This window comes from Nannobrachium achirus (assembly GCF_963921795.1).
Source record: "Nannobrachium achirus genome assembly, chromosome: 4".
NCBI lineage: Eukaryota > Metazoa > Chordata > Actinopteri > Myctophiformes > Myctophidae > Nannobrachium > Nannobrachium achirus.
Window position 1 is genome coordinate 2,291,627 of NC_137813.1, and position 23,484 is coordinate 2,315,110.

A 23,484-nucleotide genomic window follows, 5' to 3' on the forward strand; every position below is an offset into this window, starting at 1 on the left:
CTGGCTCCAGCCTTTGATGATTTGGTTGTTCAGTTCACCTTCATGCCTGTAGTGTAGTTCTCCCAGCCGTCAGCAGGGGGTGCCAGAGTGCAGGGTTTGACACTGTATTCTGTACACGTTGAGGTCTGCTAGCTGTAGCTTCTTTATAATTCTGTCTCTGAATGTTTTTATTTTTCTGTATTTTTTTAGACGACTAGAAACTGTTCTGTCACGTTGTTGCATGTGTTCTCCTGTCGCCCTCGGCTGAAATCATTGTCACGGCGATATCTACTCTATACCAGAAATTGTTTGTGTTTTGGACAATAAAAGATCTTTTTTTTAAAGGCTTGTTGCTGTGGTGATTTTAACTCCTAGGTTTTATTCATTTCAAACATGTCTTATCGTCTACTCAGGCTTTTGTTTCATCCCAAACAATTGTAATATATTTGATAATTCAGTATTTAGATCATTTGAAATTCATTTTTATCAAACACGACCTCTTCCTTCACAAACCCATTGTAAATTCAAACTATATTTTATCCCTTTTTAATGTCTTGTAATCATTTACACATTTGTCTTGGGAATTTGTGTAGTGAATATAATGTAAATGATTTTATCCATAGCGATGTATAAGATGAGATTAAACATGAAACTCTAGTCAGAGGTCAAAAACAATGAGATGCTAGTTAGTAAGGAAGGAGGCTACCAGCCAGGTAAACAACATGCCTACAGCTGTGGCTAAAAGTATTGTCACTTTTCAGATTCAGGCTGGATTTGACTGCTAGTGTAAATCCGGCCTAAGCGTCTCCTCAAATTATTGGTTTAGGAATGTGACCCACACTAAATAATATACAGTATATGATCAATAACCAACATAGAACATAATTACATAGTAGAACTAACATCTTTTAAAAACATTAAATAAAATGATCTAATGAAAAGGTGTTAGAAGGTGAGGTGAGGTCTGAAGAGGTGAGTTTGAAAATATTGACTCGAGACAAGATGAAATCATAATTCATTTATTTACACTTCCTGTACATCCAAAACAGTTCAAAGTTCTTGATTACCAGCAAGCACGTTTGACTGATCCACATAAAAACGACACATTTTCTATTAAATATCTCCTGAAACTGACCTGGTCATCTGGCATTGTCTGAAAGGGTCATGTTTTAAACCAACAATAAGTTCATTACTAGACCTTTAAGTGTTCTGACTTTTAATGCATCACTCATTTAGAGACTGAACATTTGAGAAACTAAAATCCTGATAATTTAATGTGAAAGATTTAATTTAATCCACGTTTAAAATGCACCGTGTCACATGCAAGTACCCTGCTTCATAGGTGGTTAAAGTACACGTTATTTACTCAAGTAGAAATACTTTTAAAAACACACTGGTAGAAATAGTGACTCAACTTCTTTCCTCAAAAGTAGAAGTGGAAAAAAGTACAGAAATGCACTCAAAAGTATAAAAGTAAAAACAGTTTGTACACTCTTTTGAAGCACACTTTGAGACCCACTGGTGTAGCAGAGTGTTTCCAGTGAGCCAACATGCACAAAAAAAGCAACTTGACTTTTTGTTGACCGGAATGGTCAAAATATTTTCTTTTCACCGCATTCCTGAGACAATCATTTGATGACCGGTGTTAACATGCTCTCTTGTCACAGTGTGTTAAAGGCATAGTTAGTTCACCCCCAAAATGATGTTTTAATGTTTTTCTTCCTATTGATTACTAACCCCAGCCAATCATTTGAGGAGACACTTTGTGTCTCCATAGGGAACAAAGCAGGCTCTTTGTGTCTCCATAAGGAACAAAGCAGGCTCTTTGTGTCTCCATAGGGAACAAAGCAGGCTCTTTAGCCCCTTTTTGACTGCAGCTTTAGCACCACACTACACCACTACATTTTCCATTACGCAAAAGTACCCCTATCGGTAATACACTATAATGGATTATAACTGTGATTATGACACACTATAAATTATTATAATGTATTACTATGATAATTATAATACACTATAATAGATTATAATAGTGGTTATAACACAATAGAATCTATGATCATGTATTACAACTATATCCTGGTGGTCTAAATAAAAAGTCAGTGATCAGTCATTATGAAGTGTTTGGACCTGTTTGGCCCAGCTCAGACGTACTCTGGAGTGGATACTCTTTAGTACCACTTTCACACCACTCTACCCAGGAAAAATCAAACTTTGGTTCGAAGTGAAGCGGTGAATTTGTATTCTTTGTTCTAGATCTATACATTTTGTGATCTATACTTCCTATGTGCTTTAGTTCTAGTTCTGAATGAATGAATGATTTTGTCTGGAGAGCCAAATTGTCATGTGAAGCTTGGCCAATCCTCGATTCTTCATTTTGGACATGCACGGGACATGTACAGGACAGACAAAACTAACCAATCACAGCGCGGAGATGCACGGGACAGGCACGGGACAGACAAAGCCACACCTTGGAAGCGTCTTTCACCGCTTCAAACACTGGCACAAGTGGGCGGTGTGGAGTGGTGTGGTGTTGGGCCATGTCAGTGGAAAAGGGGCTGTTGTGTCTCCATGAAGAACAAAGCAGGCTTTTTGTGTCTCCATAGGGAACCACTGCTGGTCATCAAATTATTGGCTTATTGGGACAAAAACTAAAACATATCCATGAATACAAGTCACCATGGGGTGAGAAACATGTAGCAAAAAAACATCAGCTACGAGTGAAAGAACATTATGCAGGTGTGGAGTGTTTGTGACAGAACTAGACAGTGTTTTTTTTATATACAAAGGTCCATTCTGTTATGCTGAGAAGAGCCACAAGGTGGCGTGTGCAGTCCTTTGAGGTTTGAACGTGTGTTACTGTTAACAGTCAGTCCTCGGTTTGACGCTGGCTCTGCTCTGACTGTCCCTGAGCATGGCACTGGACTAATGTGATATTATTACAAAGGCACTGGTATTTATAAATGCACCATTTTACAGCGCAGGTTGTCGGTCCTACACCTACTCTACCCAATACCATGTGTCCTTGAGCAGGGCACTCTCAACCCTGAACCCACTGACCAGTGGGATCCAGCCCACTGTCAGTGTGTCAGCTTAGCGTCTGTTAGCTTGTTTTAGCTTAGCGTCCGTTAGCTTGTTTTAGCTTAGCGTCCGTTGTTCGCTTGAGTAACCCATTTAGGCCTAGGATTATTGACTGCTTTAACTATTGAAAAATAGCAGATATACAAGCTCACAGCGCGGCACCGAGTGCCGCGCTGCGAGCTTGTAGATCTGCTATTTTTGAAAAATCGTGAAAATTTGAATTTTGACCCGATTATTTAAGTGGCTTTTGAATCCTTCTAAGATTTTTTCGAAAAACCCATGTTTCTATGTCAGCAATCTGGCCAGCCATCGTCAAAGAAAAGGTCCTTTTCACTCAACTGGAGCTCAGTTAGTCTGTTCTTGAGAGACTACTATGTCAGTGGTTCTCAAACCTCAAAACCACGCCCCCCTGGGCGAGACACCGGGAGAAGAGAGAGTCCATGAGAACTTGACCTGAGGTTCAGAGAGGATTGTGGGAAACGCAGTCTTTGGTTCTTTCAGTTGAACGAACGTGAGTTCAGATCAAGTCCTTTTGTTAGTGACTCGCTGATCATGATTCATGATCTGTTTGTTTTGTTCTGAACAGAGGGTATGCACGTGACATCATGATCATACCTGGAAGTAATGTGGGAACGCCTACTGAGTGGCAAAACACTGCTTTCTGGCCTTGACATCCCAAACAGAAATGAACTATCTGATCACATTAAACAACGTCCCCCCATATCTGCATTTTACCCTCAGAATGGCAGAACGATTGTGTGTCTTTTGACGATCGTGTCCAACATTTAGATCAGTGTAGTGGCGGGCAAAACCGTTCATTACAGTGAACGAATCGCGGTAATGATCTGTTCAAACGATGTGTTCACGTTCACCGTTCATAGCGCGATCGTCCTGTGAAAAACACTATCGCGGGAGCATTTTTGTTACGTCACGCGTACCGCCCGGCCTCCCGTCCTGTGTGCCCGGGGCTATTTGGGGGAGGAGCACATTCAACGCTAGAAATGAGTCAAACAAAACCCAATAACGATATTTCCCATTTTTCCGACAGAATTAACGTTGGTGGTCTCTATTCACTTCTTGTTCCTCTGTTTCCTGCCACTCCTCCTGTTGTCCTGTGGCAGGCCTGCTACTGCCCCCTGCTGGCCGGGGTGTTCATGACCAGAAGCAGCGAGTGACATGTCCTCCAGAGGCCCCGCCTCCCCCTGCATCATCACTTCCTGGTACAGAGCGCTGATTCGCAGCTTCATTTCCTGCAGCTCCCGCAGCGCTTCCTGTCTGTGGCGCTGGAGGCGGGCCTTGCGTCGCCTCAGTGACATCACTTCCTCCTCCAGGCCCAGAAGGACGTCCAGCTTCCTCTTCCGGCAGTTCTGGGCGGCCATCTTGTTCTTACCGCGGCGGCGGATGTCCCTGATGAGGCTGTGGACCAATCACAATCAGTTTTGTACCTGAGTTGTTGGTCATCATAGTAACATGTCATAGTAACATGATGTTTGTACCTGAGTTGTTGGTCGTCATAGTAACATGATGTTTGTACCTGAGTTGTTGGTCGTCATAGTAACATGATGTTTGTACCTGAGTTGTTGGTCGTCATAGTAACATGATGTTTGTACCTGAGTTGTTGGTCGTCATAGTAACGTGATGTTTGTACCTGAGTTGTTGGTCGTCATAGTAACATGATGTTTTGTACCTGAGTTGTTGGTCGTCATAGTAACATGATGTTTTGTACCTGAGTTGTTGGTCGTCATAGTAACATGATGTTTTGTACGTGAGTTGTTGGTCGTCATAGTAACATGATGTTTGTACCTTAGTTGTTGGTCGTCATAGTAACATGATGTTTTGTACCTGAGTTGTTGGTCGTCATAGTAACATGATGTTTTGTACGTGAGTTGTTGGTCGTCATAGTAACATGATGTTTTGTACCTTAGTTGTTGGTCGTCATAGTAACATGATGTTTTGTACCTGAGTTGTTGGTCGTCATAGTAACATGATGTTTTGTACGTGAGTTGTTGGTCGTCATAGTAACATGATGTTTTGTACCTTAGTTGTTGGTCGTCATAGTAACATGATGTTTGTACCTTAGTTAGTTGTTGGTCGTCATAGTAACATGATGGTCGTCATAGTAACATGATGGTCGTCATAGTAACATGATGTTTGTACCTTAGTTGTTGGTCGTCATAGTAACATGATGTTTGTACCTTAGTTGTTGGTCGTCATAGTAACATGATGGTCGTCATAGTAACATGATGGTCGTCATAGTAACATGATGTTTGTACCTTAGTTGTTGGTCGTCATAGTAACATGATGTTTGTACCTTAGTTGTTGGTCGTCATAGTAACATGATGTTTGTACCTGAGTTGTTGGTCGTCATAGTAACATGATGTTTGTACCTGAGTTGTTGGTCGTCATAGTAACATGATGTTTGTACCTGAGTTGTTGGTCGTCATAGTAACATGATGTTTGTACCTGAGTTGTTGGTCGTCATAGTAACATGATGTTTGTACCTGAGTTGTTGGTCGTCATAGTAACATGATGTTTGTACCTTAGTTGTTGGTCGTCATAGTAACATGATGTTTGTACCTGAGTTGTTGGTCGTCATAGTAACATGATGTTTGTATCTTAGTTGTTGGTCGTCATAGTAACATGATGTTTGTACCTTAGTTGTTGGTCGTCATAGTAACATGATGTTTGTACCTGAGTTGTTGGTCGTCATAGTAACATGATGTTTGTACCTGAGTTGTTGGTCGTCATAGTAACATGATGTTTGTACCTGAGTTGTTGGTCGTCATAGTAACATGATGTTTGTACCTGAGTTGTTGGTCGTCATAGTAACATGATGTTTGTACCTGAGTTGTTGGTCGTCATAGTAACATGATGTTTGTACCTTAGTTGTTGGTTGTCATAGTAACATGATGTTTGTACCTTAGTTGTTGGTCGTCCAGGTGATGTCCGGCCAGCATGGCGTTAAAGTCGTCCACCTGCAGGTTGACAATGTCGTCGTTAGAGAAGGGGATTCGCAGCTGACGCGCGCGCCGCTCGTCCAGACTCCACTGCCTGGCGGAGTGGGCGTGGCGGCTTCGCTGGTGGGCGGGGCTCGGAGGGGAGGCGCCTCCGCAGCATTGGCCGGCGGTGGGCGGGTCCGCGATGGGGGGCGGAGCCCCGGGCTGGTTGTAGGTGTGGTCGTGTCCAACGCGCTCCAACCAGGAGATACCATAAGCTCCTCCCACCGCTCCTAGCTCCACCTCTTCCTCTTCCTGCTTTATGCTCACGGCCTCCCCAAGCTCCTCCTCCTCGTCGGCGGACAGGCCCCGCCCCTCCTCCTCTGAGCGTCCAGAGGAGGAGGCAGGGCTTGAAGAGGAGGAGGCGGAGCTTGAAGAGGAGGAGGAGGAGCTCGAGGAGTAGCAGGAGGAGGTCTCGGAGGCACAGGGAGACACAGGGCTGAACGCCAGCGAGAGACCAGAGTCTGAATCTAGAGAGAAAGAGAGAAAAAGAGATTCGTTTTTTGGCTGTTCCGACCTGATTAAACCATAGACTGTAAAAAATAAGGACGGTGAGAACCCATTGGTTTCTATGCTGCGAAAATGACGCTTTTTTTTGCCCTCATATGGGTGTCGCCATCATTGTTTAGTGGTACCCAATTGGAATGCTATTGGCTGCCAACGGTCACGTGCAACCGCAGGGTTACATGGGACATTGTCTTGAGCTTGCCGAAAATAAAGCACACGAAGAAGAATCATCACAAGCCTATGATCACAAGCCCCTCCTACAGCATACCCTGCTATAACATCAATTATAACATATAAATTGGACCATATTTTTATAAAACGCATATCATGGTGATTGAAACGAGGCTTTAAACTAGCGACAGAAACCATAAAGTATTTATGACAATGTTTATTAAGGTAAGAAAATGTAAAAGTTGGGGGGAAATGCATGGAATCCTATGGAGAACATGTTGCTTCTGGTGCCAGAACAGCACAACTAGTGGCCAATCATAGGAACTCCTGGATTAAACCAATCTGAGAGAGACAGGAAATGACACGCTAGGCTCCTCCCCTTACCTTGCTGCTGATGGTTGCTATGGTAACCCTGGTCGTTCTCCCATTCCTCCACTGCCGACACATCGTCGTCATAGCGACCGGCGACGGCCTCGGGTTCCAGGTGTGACTCCGCCTCCTCCGTGAGGGGCGGGGTTTCCTCCTCCTCCAGAGCCAGGTCCAGCAGGCTGATCCCATCCAAGATGGCCGCCTCCTCATCGTCCAAGATGGACGCCTCCACGTCCAAGATGGCCGCCTCCACGTCAAAGATGGCCGCCTCTTCGTCCAAGATGGCCGCCTCCACCAGCAGATCTCCCAGCGGATTGGGCAGCTCGTCTGACTCCTCCCCTTCCTCACTGTTCCTGTCAACGACCAGAGGTCAAAAGGTCAAGGGTCACATGTCACAAAAGTACTGCGTTCAGTGGCGTATCTGTCTGTGTTTACGGCCGTAGCCAATCACGGACCAACATTCTTGGTGACATCACCATCAACAGCCAATTGCGGACCAGTATTCTTGGTGACATCACCATCAACAGCCAATCGCGGACCAGTATTCTTGGTGACGTCACCAACAACAAGTGCGCTCTGCTGGCACACAAGTAGTCCATATATGGCCACGAGTGCACAAGGCTGCAAGGACAGAATAAAACAAAAATGTAAAAACTCTTAATAACCGTGGCAGCGTATGGTCGTGCGGTAGAGTCTGGGGACCGCCGGTGTCCATGGGGTCTCCATCCTCAGGGACCCCTGGTCTCAGCAGGTCCATCCTAAAGGGGTCCATGGCCAGATCCTCCTCATCATGGGGGTCCTCCAGCAGAGAGAGGTGGTCTGAGGGGGGACGCTGTGAGCAGTGGACATAGTGGTCCCAGAGGGCGGGGCCAGGGGCGGGGCCGTCGTCCAGCTGGTCACTGGGGGTCAGGGTTTCTGGAAGGGGGGGGGGGGGGGGGGGTTACCACTTATGAGACTTGATTGTATAATAACGAAAATATAGACACTATTTTCGCTATTTGTTTAAAAACTAAATAAAAACTAAGCTATGGTGACTAAAACTAGGACTAAATATGTTAGTATAGTCCTAATTTTGGAATGGTGCGGCACTCTGTGCCACGCTGCGAGCTTGTAGATCTGCTGCTGTATTTTTGATCAATTGCGATTTTCTTTGAGCAAATATTTGAATATATCTTTTTAAAAGCGAACATTTGTAACTCAAATCTCTGCTTCTGGGGGTGGTCCCTGGAACAACATATTTTGAGATGGGGGTCCGCGGGCAATTATGCAGGCGATTTTCTTTTTAGTGGTGCTAACCGCTCCTACATCTGACAATGTCTGTTTGTATGTACTGTATGTACTGTATATCCCGCGGCCCCATCCCACATTGGCCAAGCTTGGCGGGACGCTTACCGTGCGTAATGAAATGAACTCACAAATAGCACCGCTCACTTCACACTGGGTGTGATTTTATCTCATTCACCTGCAGGCAGCTGTAGACTCACATCCTGACCAATCAGAGGGCTGAGCTGCTGGTCGTCATGGTAACTGGCGTCATGGTAACCACGGTCTCCCGGCAACAACTCTGTCACTGGACCGTCAACCTCCATGTCCTGAACACACAGGATTGATTGATTGATTGATTGATTGATTGATTGATTGATTGTAAATCATGGAACCCCCAATGTGTAAAATCCTCAGTGCAGTAAATAAACTACAGTACATTCTCTCTCCGCTCAAGGCAGATGTTCTGAGCCACAGAAGTATGAGATAACATCATGTCTCTTGGGGTTGTAAGATTTGTCAGATTGTATTGAAGGGACGTTGAGATGCAGCATCCCATTCATCACGGCTTCTAACTGGCACTAGAACTTTTTACCACATAACTCCCGTTTTAGCCTCCCTGCACTGGTTGCCCATCTCGTTTAGAATTGATTTTAAAATGTCACTAATCACGTACAAGGCCATATCCGGTCTCGCACCGTCCTACATCTCAGAATTACTTTAGCCTTATGTGCCTTCACGTACACTCAGATCCTCAGACGAAGGTCTGTTAATCGTGCCCATACCTGCAATTATGTAACAAGAGGTGAACGTGCCTTTGCCTTCAGAGCCCCAACTCTTTGGAACTCCTTACCCGTAGAGATAAGGCTCGCTGAATCTTTGCTGAATCTTTAATTCAAATCATAACTAAATGGGTCTATGTTCTGATAATGTTAGTTACTCTAGAGTGTTTGGTCCGCAGTTTCTGCACCAAAACTGACAGGTCTTCCTCCAATCATGGTCGAGTGGGGGTGGGCCTTACCTGCCCCCCACTTGATCATTGATTGATTGATTGCAGTATTGATTAGAAGTTAGGAGGAACTGACCGGTGGTTCTAGGATGGACAGGAGATCCTCCCACTGGAGCTCCAACTCACTGGAGGAGAGGAGAGCAGGAGAGGGAGGGGAGGGCGCCTCCTACACACACACACACACACACACACACACACACACACACACACACACACACACACACACACACACACTTTTTAATACCTAAACATTGGCCAAATTGTCAAATATTAGAGGCAGAAATTGTGAAAATAGCAGATCTACATGCTCACAAAAAATGCCTCTCAACGCGAGGCCGCGAGGCGTTGTGAGCATGTAGATCTGCTATTTTCACAATTTTGTGTTGTGTTACAAAATGTAATGCCTCGACTCTTAGTGCTCATCAGGGACAGGGTGGGGGGTCTCCACCCAGTCAGGGTGGGGGGACCCCAGTTCAAATCACTGTACTAGATTCCATGTGAGGTAGAACAGCAAATGCAAGGGAACATTCCCTACTCTACATTTAAGCACTTTGTTTGGCTGTTGGGTGTTTTTCTCTGCTTCCATAAGAGAGCTGTGTTGTTTACGTCTGTGTCCTTTTCTATTGTTATCCTTATCCTCAGTGAACCCAGACATACAGACATACAGACAGACAGGCAGACAGGCAGACAGACAGACAGACAGTGTGTATAGTTGTCCTAGTTGTGCAGCTATGCGTCCACATTGTCTCACACCATCCATACGTCCAGTCCCATGGCCATGCAGCCCCCAGACATTCCATATGTTGTGTTCTGTCTGCCGCCGCGCTGCTAAGTTTAGCTCCAACCTTTAGCCGCTAGCGCTGGAGGGGCTTATACAAGCAACCCCACCAACCCCGTCCCCACTTGACCCTATACGTACGTGTTTATCATAAATGTATACATATTTATATTTACTGGACCTCAATATATCTTCACTCATCCACAGGACCCGTGCGGATATCTAAAGGGCATTTCATGTTGTTTTTATGTATTCTTATCCTATGTCTTATTAAAGCTGTGACAGTGTAAATGTGTAGGACAAGCAGGTTGTTCAGTTCATGGCCAGAAGCAGGAGAGGCAGAAATGCTGCCGCCAGCGAGAGGAGATTAAAATGATACGAGTTGAACGGAGAGGTTGACACCAAATGTCATTTACACACACATGCTCACATGAACTCAACTGACAGCTTGATATGTAACATTATTACATTATCCTCGCATGAACTGGAAGGTTGATATGTTCAGTGGTGGAGAAAGTACTCAAATGTACAGTATGTATGTACTAAAGTGAAAGTATCAATACTGCAGTGTAGAAATACTCTATAAAAGTCTGGAATAGAAAGTGTACTTGTTTAAAAGTTTAAAGGTATTGGCATCAAAATGTACTTACGGTACCAATAAGGTATAAAGTACTCATTATGCACAATTTCCCATTTCAAGTTTTCAAATGCATAGATTGTATTAAAAACATCTTTTGAAAATAGCCGATCTACAAGCTCACAATGTGTTGTGTCTGACGCATTGTGAGCTTGTAGATCGGCTATTTTCAAACGTCCGAATGGATAGGGTTGAAGGGGTTACTGTATGTTTTGTAGTAATAATCAAAAGCTACAAAGTAACTAAAGTTTTCAAATAATCCTAGTGGAGTAAAAGTACAATCTTTGCCTCTGAGATGTAGTGGAGTAGAAGTAAAAGTGCTGTAAATTGGAAATACTCCAGTAAAGTCAAAGTAACTCATAATGGTACAGTAAATGTACTTAGTTATTTTACCCCACTGGATATGTAACATTATTACATTATCCTCATATGAACTGTAAGTTTCATTATATCACCACTATGGATATGTAACATTATTACATTATCCTCATATGAACTGTAAGTTTCATTATATCACCACTATGGATATGTAACATTATTACATTATCCTCATATGAACTGTAAGTTTCATTATATCACCACTCTGTCAGCTGCTGTAAACCCTCCTGTGTCCAAAGATGGTACTTTTCACAGTGTTCAATTGCATCCAACATAGTGATTATTTTGTCACACAAGCTCTTGTTAATAATATTTAAAACTGCTTCTTCTCCTAAAAATATCGTAATGATTGCAGACCTACAAGCCACTAACTACTACTTTGCTACTTTTGACAGCATGACAAAGTAGGGCGTTAATTTGCGGAAGGAACTAATGGAAGAAAAACGGGAGTTACAAGGTTTCTTCCTGGCAGTGACCAAGTGTAATGTTCATATTTAACAGTGGTTCAGGCGTCCTCACTGTAAGGTTGATAATTATGTAAACATCCTGAAATGACCCTACAGTTCATGTGAGGATGTGAACATGCTGTACAGTACGTGGTGACACCCAGGGACGTGCACACAATGTTAGAGAGGCAGTGGCTGACATTTCTAGAAGGGCCTTATGGTGAAAATATAGAAAATAGCAGACCTCCAAGCTCACAACGCGTCGCGCTGCGAAGCGGTGTGAGCTTGGAGGTCGGCTATTTTCGGTGCTTGATACTGAACTGATTATCAAGTCAATACTGAAGATGTGGCGTAACGGCATGGATTTCTACACAGAGAGGACAATTCTATCATCATAAGAAAAATAAGAATAAGCAGTATCGTAGTTTAGTTTAGTGGATTGAAATAAACCAAACTAAACTAAGATACTGCATTCAAGTCCAGGAGAGTTTGGACAAGGCAATTATCTTGAATGCTGCCTTCAGGTGTGGCTTGGAAAGAGGACATTTGAATTTATTTCACCATAGTGTAAACTGCATTCATGGTCTGGAGAGGACACTTTTTACAGATAAAAGGGCAGGGGCTCAAGCCCCCTTCGATGTCTATGTGTGCACGTGCCTGGTGAAACCATCTACTGATCATCTACTTCTGCAGAGCGCTGGGTTCCAACAGCTCTGCTGGAGACCTGGTCTAACCTGCTTATACAAGAACTCCTCTGTGACAAGTTCAACTATTTATAGTTTACAATGAAGGCATCTAACAGACACTCTTTATCCAGTGAGCAAGGTGAACACATGCATAGAATGCAGAGAGACAGCGTAGCGTCTCAGTAAACTATAGGACAGGGGGTCTTTAACGTTTTCAAAGCAAGGACCCCTTATTTGAGAGAGAGATGAAGCAGGGACCCCCACAACCTGTTCATTCCATATAGTTTCATTGTTTGACAGCACAAACATCAGCGTATTTTGGATTCATGTCAATTTGTGTTTTCAGATATTTAACCGCTTGAATTGTTAATACTTAATAAACTTGACCTTTCAATCGGTACTTAGTTTGCTCTTTTTCCCCTCTACACCAAAGCTCTTTGCCAAAAATAGCCGATCTACAAGCTCACAACGCCTCGCAGCGCGAGGCGTTGTGAGCTTGTAGAACGGCTATTTTTGGCTAAAGTTCTCAGAATATGGACGCTAGGGTTCAAGTGGTTAATATAAAAAAGGAGAAATAAGTTTCTATCACTCAAAGATTTGGAGGACCCCCTGTAGTAACTCTGGGGACCCCCTAGGGGTCCTGGACCCCCTGTTGAAGACCCCTGGCTGCTATAGGATCATAGAATGCAGAGAGACAGCGTAGCGTCTCAGTAAACAATAGGATCATAGAATGCAGAGAGACAGCGTAGCGTCTCAGTAAACTATAGCCATAGGATCATAGAATGCAGAGAGACAGCGTATAGCGTCTCAGTAAACTATAGGATCATAGAACGCAGAGAGACAGCGTAGCGTCTCAGTAAACTATAGGATCATAGAACGCAGAGAGACAGCGTAGCGTCTCAGTAAACTATAGGATCATAGAATGCAGAGAGACAGCGTAGTGTCTCAGTAAACTATAGGATCATAGAATGCAGAGAGACAGCGTAGCGTCTCAGTAAACTATCAGTAAACTATAGGATCATAGAATGCAGAGAGACAGCGTAGTGTGTCTCAGTAAACTATAGGATCATAGAATGCAGAGAGACAGCGTAGCGTCTCAGTAAACTATAGGATTATAGAATGCAGAGAGACAGCGTAGCGTCTCAGTAAACTATAGGATCATAGAACGCAGAGAGACAGCGTAGTGTCTCAGTAAACTATAGGATCATAGAATGCAGAGAGACAGCGTAGCGTCTCAGTAAACTATAGGATCATAGAATGCAGAGAGACAGCGTAGCGTCTCAGTAAACTAGAATGCAGAGAGACAGCATAGCGTCTCAGTAAACTATAGGATCATAGAATGCAGAGAGACAGCGTAGCGTCTCAGTAAACTATAGGATCATAGAATGCAGAGAGACAGCGTAACGTCTCAGTAAACTATAGGATCATAGAATGCAGAGAGACAGCGTAGCGTCTCAGTAAACTATAGGATCATAGAATGCAGAGAGACAGATTAGCGTCTCAGTAAACTATAGGATCATAGAACGCAGAGAGACAGCATAGCGTCTCAGTAAACTATAGGATCATAGAACGCAGAGAGACAGCGTAGCGTCTCAGTAAACTATAGGATCATAGAACGCAGAGAGACAGCGTAGCGTCTCAGTAAACTATAGGATCATAGAACGCAGAGAGACAGATTAGCGTCTCAGTAAACTATAGGATCATAGAATGCAGAGAGACAGCGTAGCGTCTCAGTAAACTATAGGATCATAGAATGCCTGCAATGGGGAGTAGATCTGTTGTTCTAACTACAGTTAATCATTTTTCAATTATTAGTTTTTACAGACAGCTGAAGTCCTTCTGGTGTCCTGTCTGTCAGTCAGTCCCTCCTGCTAACAACAACACCACTGACCACCTTCTGAACACATCTCTTTCTCCGTCATCATTTCTGTGTGTGTGTGTGTGTGTGTGTGTGTGTGTGTGTGTGTGTGTGTGTGTGCGTGCGTGCGTGCGTGCGTGCGTGCGTGCGTGCGTGCGTGTGTGCGTGCGGGTGTGTGTGTGTGTGGGTGGGGGGGGGGGGGGGGTTAGAAAGCTCAGATTTCAAAACAAGCCAGTCTCGCTACTTTGGTCACAAGGCCAGTGGAACAAACACACAAACATGTGTGAGCATGTGTGTGTGTGTGTGTGTGTGTGTGTGTGTGTGTGTGTGTGTGTGTGTGTGTGTGTGTGTGTGTGTGTGTGTGCGTGCGTGTGTGTGTCAGATGAGTGGTACATGGACTGTGTAAACAGTGTTCACAACATTACAGTCTCAATGTTCATTTTAGGGAAGCTATGAAGTGTGTGTGAAAGGTCAGCTATCACCTTCAGTCACTTTCAGAGCACTGCAGAGGGAAGGTGTGTGTGTGTGTGTGTGTGTGTGTGTGTGTGTGTGTGTGTGTGTGTGTGTGTGTGTGTGTTTACAACTTGATAAATACTTTTTGGTATTGTCCCTGTAAAAAAAAAATATATATATAATATTAATATTCGAATATATCGAATATCGATATTCGGGCCAATTTCTAAAACCAATATTTAAATTTCATTTCTGAGGAATATTGGCATGCAGCTCTAGCGTGTGTGTGTGTGTGTGTGTGTGTACGTGTGTGTGTGTGTGTGCATGCATGTGTGTGTGTGTGTGTGTGTGTGTGTGTGTGTGTGTGTACAGGTACAGTAGGGACTGGGGGGGGGGGGGGGTGAGGTTAGTTTAAAGCACCACATGCTTCAGATGAATCATGTTTTACTGTCCTCCACCTGACTCACTGCTCCACCTAAAGTTACTTATTGAGACACCATCACTGCTCCACCTAAAGTTACTTATTGAGACACCATCACTGCTCCACCTAAAGTTACTTATTGAGACACCATCACTGCTCCACCTAAAGTTACTTATTGAGACACCATCACTGCTCCACCTAAAGTTACTTATTGAGACACCATCACTGCTCCACCTAAAGTTACTTATTGAGACACCATCACTGCTCCACCTAAAGTTACTTATTGAGACACCATCACTGCTTTAATGTTCACTACTGGACGGTTAGGTTTACAGTATAAACATCTAGCAGGGCTGCTGGAATATTCTGTCTAATATTATGAGAGACAGACAGACAGACAGACAGACAGACAGACAGACAGACAGAGGTAGCCTAGATTTCAGACTAATCTTCCTGAAGCTTCAGTCTGACATCGTCTCCATTGTTAGCCATTACAAAGGGGAGGGGTTGGTGTTTGACTGACAGACCGGGGTGTCAGTCAGTCAGTCAGCCAGCCAGCCAGACTGACTGACTGACTGACTGACTCCTGTGCTTGTTTCTGTTCAGAGAGTGATGTACATACAGTACTGTACTGCAACCAAAGAAGGCTAAAGCCAGCATACACTGCAGAGACTGCCTGTGCATGATTGTTTTGTTAACAAGCGTACGCGCGAGAATGACAGTGCTCGCGAGAATGACAGTGCTCGCGAGAATGCTTGCGTCGCGTATCGATGAAACACCATTCACTCCACCGTTTCAGATTAGGGTCTATTAACATATCAAAGATTACAAAACCGTCCGAGTGTCAACAGCGCAAATTAACCCAGGAATCAGGCTGCAATGTGATCAATCAGTCAGTCACTCTGTAAACAACTACACTTCCGTCACACAGCTTGAACGGCCGCTAAAGCTGATTGGCTTGTCGTTATAGACCAACCTCATGCTTGTTCTGAGTAAACGTCAGGTTCAGGTTACAACACCAGTACCAACAGAGACAGTCTGCTCAGAGAGTGGGCGGGGCCTATGGGCTGGAGCCAGGATGAGACTGATGTGTTGCAATATGTTTGGACCAGTTATGTCCAGGGGGGCGTGTCCAGTAAACACTCTGGAAGTGTGGCGTCAGCCAAGACGGAAATAGCAAGACACGGCATCTCCGTTTTACTTCCCGTATCCGCGTTACGTATATGTGGATACCCTTTTAGGAGACAGGAAGCATGGTTGGAGTTTATTCATTCCAATGGGAGAGTGAACGTGAACACAGCTTCTGAACCATTCTTTATCTCCATGCTCACTGAACTAAATGTTGGACCTGATCGTCACAAAGCCACATAATATTCCCAACATGTTCATACTAAAGTGGCTTTTTCAGCGACACAAATAAGGAGAAAATCTACTTCATTATCTCCCTTTCTCTGACCCAGCAACACACTCTTGCAGGATCTAGAACCAGTAAACAGATTTGCCATCAGACGCTGGCGCCCACTTACTGTAGGAGGCTAATTTTAGTCTCTGTGTACCATGTCGTACTATAGTGGATCCAACCAGGATGCATTATATTGTATATTAAAACCCTTTGGTGTCTGACACGCCTCTGCTGCTCTGCTGCCATGTGGAGCAGCTGCCCTCACAGCAGATGTACTGAACAGCCTCGGACCTCCAGTGAGTTTCATCATTTTTTATCCCACTATTTTTGTAACACATTTTTTCCCCCAGTGCCCACTGCCAGGGCTCTGCTCTCCCTCTGCCAACCTGGGCAGAGCCCTGAACTGAGCACATGCTTCCTTCAGTGCATGAGGAGTGAGCAGGCTGCTTCTTATCACCTGACAGTAGGGGAGTTTTCCCCGGTAGGAACGTATAGCGTGTGGAAGCAACACGTTATTCCAACCAGTTCCTTTCACCCCCATCTGGTGCCCCGGCTGGCCAGGGGGAGGCAGTATAGATTAGAGGCCAGGATTACTGCATGTTTTATGTGAGGGTACCTACCCTAGGGGACACGGGGAGAACATGCAAACTCCACCTATAGAAACAGGGGAGAGGTTCCTGCCCTATGGGCCACATGGATCTGACAAGACTTACTGAGTTTACATCTGATAACAAATACAAATACAGTCTAGCTACACACCCAGTCTAAATCTGATCATATTTTCATCTGTCGATAACATTATGACAGCAATGGTGACAGACCGGTTAGCGTTTAGACACACATCTCAGCCGTGTGTGTGTGTGTGTGTGTGTGTGTGTGTGTGTGTGTGTGTGTGTGTGTGTGTGTGTGTGTGTGTGTAGCAGGGTGTTCCCAGCTGGTGACTCATCACTTCCAACAGCCTGTAGAATACTGTGTGTTTCTATCTATAGAAAGCACTGTGTTTATTTAACGGGCGTGTGTCCACTCACATGATGTGACATCATACTAGACACATATGACATCATACTAGACACATGTGACATCATAGTAGACCATGTGACATCATACTAGACACATGTGACATCATACTAGACACATGTGACATACTAGACACATGTGACATCACATTAGACACACATCACATAGACAGCTACGTTACCACTGCCCCTAAAGGCCTAGACTGACACTGCGGCAGTGGACAGCCCCACCCGAGCACCAAGTTTGGCGTGTCTTCAACTGAACCGCTCAGAAACTAACATCAAACCAGGAAGTCAAATCACTTGAACGTACGACCTCAACATGACCATGTCACTCACCTCTACCTCTTTAAGCTCCTCCTCTTCCTCCTGTTCTTCGTCCCGCCCAGCGAGGGGTCCGTCCATCTGGGGGTCAGTGTGGGGGGGTCCTCTCTGGACCACTAGGGGGCGCTGGTGGTCAGTATGGGGGGGCAGCATGTCTGGTTCTCTCTGCACCAGCCAGGCTTCCAGCTCAGTACCAGGAACCTGTGGACCCCACAAACACTCTAACTCATTTACATATTATGACTTATACTTTGCTTATACTAGGTTTTCTTTATACTACTCTGACGTACTGTACTGTGTGGATATGTGTTACTAGCGCCAGCAGAGTGTGAAAGTAGGCTGCGTTCGGCTGCGTACTGTATGTCGGTGTCCTTCTTTGTTTAAGCCCGTCGCCCAATCACATCACCATTAACAGCCAATGAGGGACCAGCATTCCTGGTGATGCCAATGGTGAGCGCACCTCATTGTGCGCTCTGCTGGCGCACAACTACTTGTGCACAAAGCACAAGTTGGCACCTGGGCAGAGTGCAGTTCTTGTTATCTCGGTTGTCCTGCGTAATGCAGGCTTTGCCGAGGGTGTTTACTGATGTGTATTATAGGTCTACTGTTGTTGTGTTATACTTTTGATCAGTCCATTATTGATAGAGCTTTTGTGTGTGACGTCTTAACCCTGCTGCATCTCCAGTACTTTCTCTTTCCCTTTAACCCATTTAGGCCTAGAATTGTTGAATGCTTTAGCTATTGAAAAATAGCAGATATACAAGCTCACAGCTGCGAGCTTGTAGATCTGCTATTTTTGGAAAAAGTGGTGAAAATGTGTGCAAATCTTTGAATAGATCTATTTTTAAAGCGAACGTTTGTAACTCAAATTTTGCTTCTGGGTGGTCCCTGTAACTATAATATTTTGAGATGGGGGTCCGTGGCCAAATACATATAATTTTGGGTGTCCTTCACATGAAAAGGTTTGAGAACCACTGACATAGTAGTCTCTCAAGAACAGACTAACTGAGCTCCAGTTAAGTGAAAAGGACCTTTTCTTTGACGATGGCTGGCCAGATTGCTGACATAGAAACATCGTTTTTTTTAAAAACCTTAGAAGGATTCAAAAGACACTTATAGAATCGGGTCAAAATTCTAATTTTCACGATTTTTCAAAAATAGCAGATCTACAAGCTTGCAGCGTGGCACTCGGTGCCGCACTGTGAGCTTGTATATCTGCTATTTTTCAATAGTTAAAGCATAAAATAATAATACACAATTATGTGTACCCGTTCTGAATGGGTTTTAACTGTATCTTAGCTACTGTGCTGCCTTTGGCGAATAATCTCTTATCACCTGCATTCTGTCCAGAGATCGCACCCAGCTCAGGAGGCGGCGGCTCGTGGTGGCGTCGGAATCTTCGTCGCCGTCCTCGCCGTCTCCGCCGCTCTTGGGGTGAAGAAGCCCCGCCCCCTGCCGCAGGTTCCTGTGGGTGTGGCTCAGCGCCAGGCCCGGGCGGCTCTCCCCCAGGGGGAGGTAGGGTTCGATCCCAATGTCCACCCACACCCCACACACACTGAGCAGGATGGCAGCCTGGATCACACCTGCAACGAACACACACCTGCTCAAGCACTGGACTTAAAGGAATATTTCACTTTCAAAACAACTTTTGGTCATCTTTTTATCGTCTACTCAGGCTTTTGTGCCTGGACACATTTTAAGTTGCTTGATACAGTATTTAGATATTTGATATTCATATATCACATATATACCTTGATACAGTATTTAGATATTTGATATTCATATATCACATATATACTTTCACCTCAGTACACAACAACACAACAACGGGCAAGGACCAGTGAGAATAATTATAATATATTATAATGAGCAGTAGTGAGAAGCAGTCATATGAAGATGGTTGGATGGTCCTTAAAGCTGAACCTCCACTGACCTTCATTGAAGAACTTCTTCAGGTCCAACATGTTCAGGAGGGTTGAGGGTTCCAATCCCTCTGAAGAACAACTGGCAGGATGTTGGTTCAATTCCCCTCCTCAGTCCTCTGAGCCTTTGAGCAAGGCACGGGTCAACTCTACAAGTCTGTGGATGTACTGGTCAGCTCCCACTGAGTACAACAGTAACACACTGTGGTAACACACTGTGGTTGTACTGGTCAGTACAACAGTAACACACTGTGGTAACACACTGTGGTTGTACCGGTCAGTACAACAGTAACACACTGTGGTTGTACTGGTCAGCTCCCAGTACAACAGTAACACACTGTGGTTGTACCAGTCAGCTCCCACTGAGTACAACAGTAACACACTGTGGTAACACACTGTGGTTGTACCAGTCAGCTCCCGGTACACCAGTAACACACTGTGGTAACACACTGTGGTTGTACCGGTCAGTACAACAGTAACACACTGTGGTTGTACTGGTCAGCTCCCAGTACAACAGTAACACACTGTGGTAACACACTGTGGTTGTACCGGTCAGTACAACAGTAACACACTGTGGTTGTACTGGTCAGCTCCCAGTACAACAGTAACACACTGTGGTTGTACTGGGAAGGTCCCTGGTTAGAATATGTCACTGTATGAATGTAAAAGTATTTACAGCATCTTTGTGAAAACAATAATAATGGTCGTTTGTGTCTTAAACGTCTGTGTTGTTGAAGTCAGAAACGTGGTCATTCTGCAGACTCTCATCGGGTGCAGCGTTCATCTAAAACGTGTCATTCTTCATCCAGACTCCAAAACAGTTCTGTAAATAGAAGTGAGATTAAAATCAGCATGTGTCAACATTGGAATAGAAATGTTACATAGATGAACAGATTAGCCAGCAGACATGTTGTTAAATGTTACTCTGTTTACCTTGGCACCATCAAAGCAACACTCAATCTACCATTCAGTCACAAAGGGATTCTAAAATATGCTGTGAAAATAACAGATCTACAAGCTCACAATGCTTGAGCTTGTAGGCCTGATGCTGGTGCTATCATTAGTAATAAATAGGTGTGTTGACAAATAGCCTGTTTAAAATCCAAAAATAGGCTATTAATAACTAACTATAACTGCCTTTGTTGTAACCTAAAGTCAACCCTGATGCCTTACAGCGCTGTCAGTTGACGAGTTATGACACATTGTTCTCTAAGATAACATGCACACGCACACACACACACACACACACACACACACACACACACACACACACACACACACACACACACACAGCTTTATCTACAGGATCCAGTAACTGTCCTAGATTAGAAACGAGTTTGGTAATCACCTAATAGTACTGACCGGTGTTACAGCAACACTGGTGACCTATTGAAATATGTGACAGTGAAGGCACTGTTTTGTTTAGATTTATTTTTGGTGATGTTGCCTAGCTACTGAAATCACTTCAACTCATGTAGTCTATTGTGAAACTGTGACAGATTATTTATGTTACAAACGGAATAAACTTTGAAATTGCCTTCCTTCAGTTGTGAAAAGTGGGCCTAGACATTACATTCTAAATTCTAAACATTATTCTAAGATACATGTAATTACTTAATCAAATAATTACCACACAAAACATCTAGATATAATAGTAAACATAAGATCTAGAAAACACTTTGACAGGACTGTGTGCTTTAAAGGCATCTGGAAGTTTCTGTACGAGCACAAAAGTAACTGCACTCTCTTGAGTCACCAGATTCTTTAAGTCACCAGCCGGTGTGTAAACACTGGGTCACCTCCCACCCTGAGCACTGATGTAATCTCAACTGTTTCCCTGGAAATCTCCCTGTGTTAGAGTTACACATGACTGTGTTGTTCTATATGAAATATCTGTGTTAGAGTTACACATGACTGTGTTGTTCTATATGAAATATCTCTGTTAGAGTTACACATGACTGTGTTGTTCTATATGAAATATGTCTGTTAGAGTTACACATGACTGTGTTGTTCTATATGAAATATGTCTGTTAGAGTTACACATGACTGTGTTGTTCTATATGAAATATGTCTGTTAGAGTTACACATGACTGTGTTGTTCTATATGAAATATGTCTGTTAGAGTTACACATGACTGTGTTGTTCTATATGAAATATGTCTGTTAGAGTTACACATGACTGTGTTGTTCTATATGAAATATGTCTGTTAGAGTTACACATGACTGTGTTGTTCTATATGAAATATGTCTGTTAGAGTTACACATGACTGTGTTGTTCTATATGAAATATGTCTGTTAGAGTTACACATGACTGTGTTGTTCTATATGAAATATGTCTGTTAGAGTTACACATGACTGTGTTGTTCTATATGAAATATCTCTGTTAGAGTTACACATGACTGTGTTGTTCTATATGAAATATGTCTGTTAGAGTTACACATGACTGTGTTGTTCTATATGAAATATGTCTGTTAGAGTTACACATGACTGTGTTGTTCTATATGAAATATCTCTGTTAGAGTTACACATGACTGTGTTGTTCTATATGAAATATCTCTGTTAGAGTTACACATGACTGTGTTGTTCTATATGAAATATCTCTGTTAGAGTTACACATGACTGTGTTGTTCTATATGAAATATCTGTGTTAGAGTTACACATGACTGTGTTGTTCTATATGAAATATCTCTGTTAGAGTTACACATGACTGTGTTGTTCTATATGAAATATCTCTGTTAGAGTTACACATGACTGTGTTGTTCTATATGAAATATCTGTGTTAGAGTTACACATGACTGTGTTGTTCTATATGAAATATCTGTGTTAGAGTTACACATGACTGTGTTGTTCTATATGAAATATCTCTGTTAGAGTTACACATGACTGTGTTGTTCTATATGAAATATCTGTGTTAGAGTTACACATGACTGTGTTGTTCTATATGAAATATCTGTGTTAGAGTTACACATGACTGTGTTGTTCTATATGAAATATCTCTGTTAGAGTTACACATGACTGTGTTGTTCTATATGAAATATCTGTGTTAGAGTTACACATGACTGTGTTGTTCTATATGAAATATCTGTGTTAGAGTTACACATGACTGTGTTGTTCTATATGAAATATGTCTGTTAGAGTTACACATGACTGTGTTGTTCTATATGAAATATGTCTGTTAGAGTTACACATGACTGTGTTGTTCTATATGAAATATCTGTGTTAGAGTTACACATGACTGTGTTGTTCTATATGAAATATCTCTGTTAGAGTTACACATGACTGTGTTGTTCTATATGAAATATCTCTGTTAGAGTTACACATGACTGTGTTGTTCTATATGAAATATGTCTGTTAGAGTTACACATGACTGTGTTGTTCTATATGAAATATGTCTGTTAGAGTTACACATGACTGTGTTGTTCTATATGAAATATGTCTGTTAGAGTTACACATGACTGTGTTGTTCTATATGAAATATCTGTGTTAGAGTTACACATGACTGTGTTGTTCTATATGAAATATCTCTGTTAGAGTTACACATGACTGTGTTGTTCTATATGAAATATCTCTGTTAGAGTTACACATGACTGTGTTGTTCTATATGAAATATCTGTGTTAGAGTTACACATGACTGTGTTGTTCTATATGAAATATCTGTGTTAGAGTTACACATGACTGTGTTGTTCTATATGAAATATCTGTGTTAGAGTTACACATGACTGTGTTGTTCTATATGAAATATCTGTGTTAGAGTTACACATGACTGTGTTGTTCTATATGAAATATCTG

At 43.2% G+C, this 23,484-nt stretch overlaps 1 protein-coding gene across 1 annotated transcript; it reads right to left on the minus strand.

The window, feature by feature from the left end:
- Nucleotides 1–3,521: 3,521 nt before the first annotated feature.
- Nucleotides 3,522–19,826, minus strand: LOC308284352 (endoplasmic reticulum membrane sensor NFE2L1-like). The gene is made up of 9 exons (XM_080724941.1): nt 19,708–19,826; nt 19,110–19,357; nt 17,790–17,975; nt 9,452–9,541; nt 8,566–8,695; nt 7,769–8,018; nt 7,119–7,456; nt 5,980–6,526; nt 3,522–4,476 (listed from the first exon to the last, which is right to left on the minus strand). Exons 1-9 carry the CDS (start codon nt 19,736–19,738, stop codon nt 4,131–4,133), a joined length of 2,166 nt encoding a protein of 721 aa, XP_080581067.1. The 5' UTR covers nt 19,739–19,826; the 3' UTR covers nt 3,522–4,130.
- Between the last annotated feature and the right edge of the window lie 3,658 nt (nt 19,827–23,484).

What these genes read in the sequence shown, in the direction of transcription:
- LOC308284352 (XM_080724941.1), bottom strand. Translation starts at nt 19,738, where the DNA reads ATGTTGGACCTGAAGAAGTTCTTCAATGAAG. An exon ending in AGGAGCTTAAAGAGGTAGAG is followed by an intron (nt 9,542 to 17,789) that starts GTGAGTGACATG and finishes GTGTGTGTGTAG; the next exon opens with GAGGCGCCCTCCCCTCCCTC. An exon ending in CTGGACGACCAACAACTAAG is followed by an intron (nt 4,477 to 5,979) that starts GTACAAACATCA and finishes ATTGGTCCACAG; the next exon opens with CCTCATCAGGGACATCCGCC.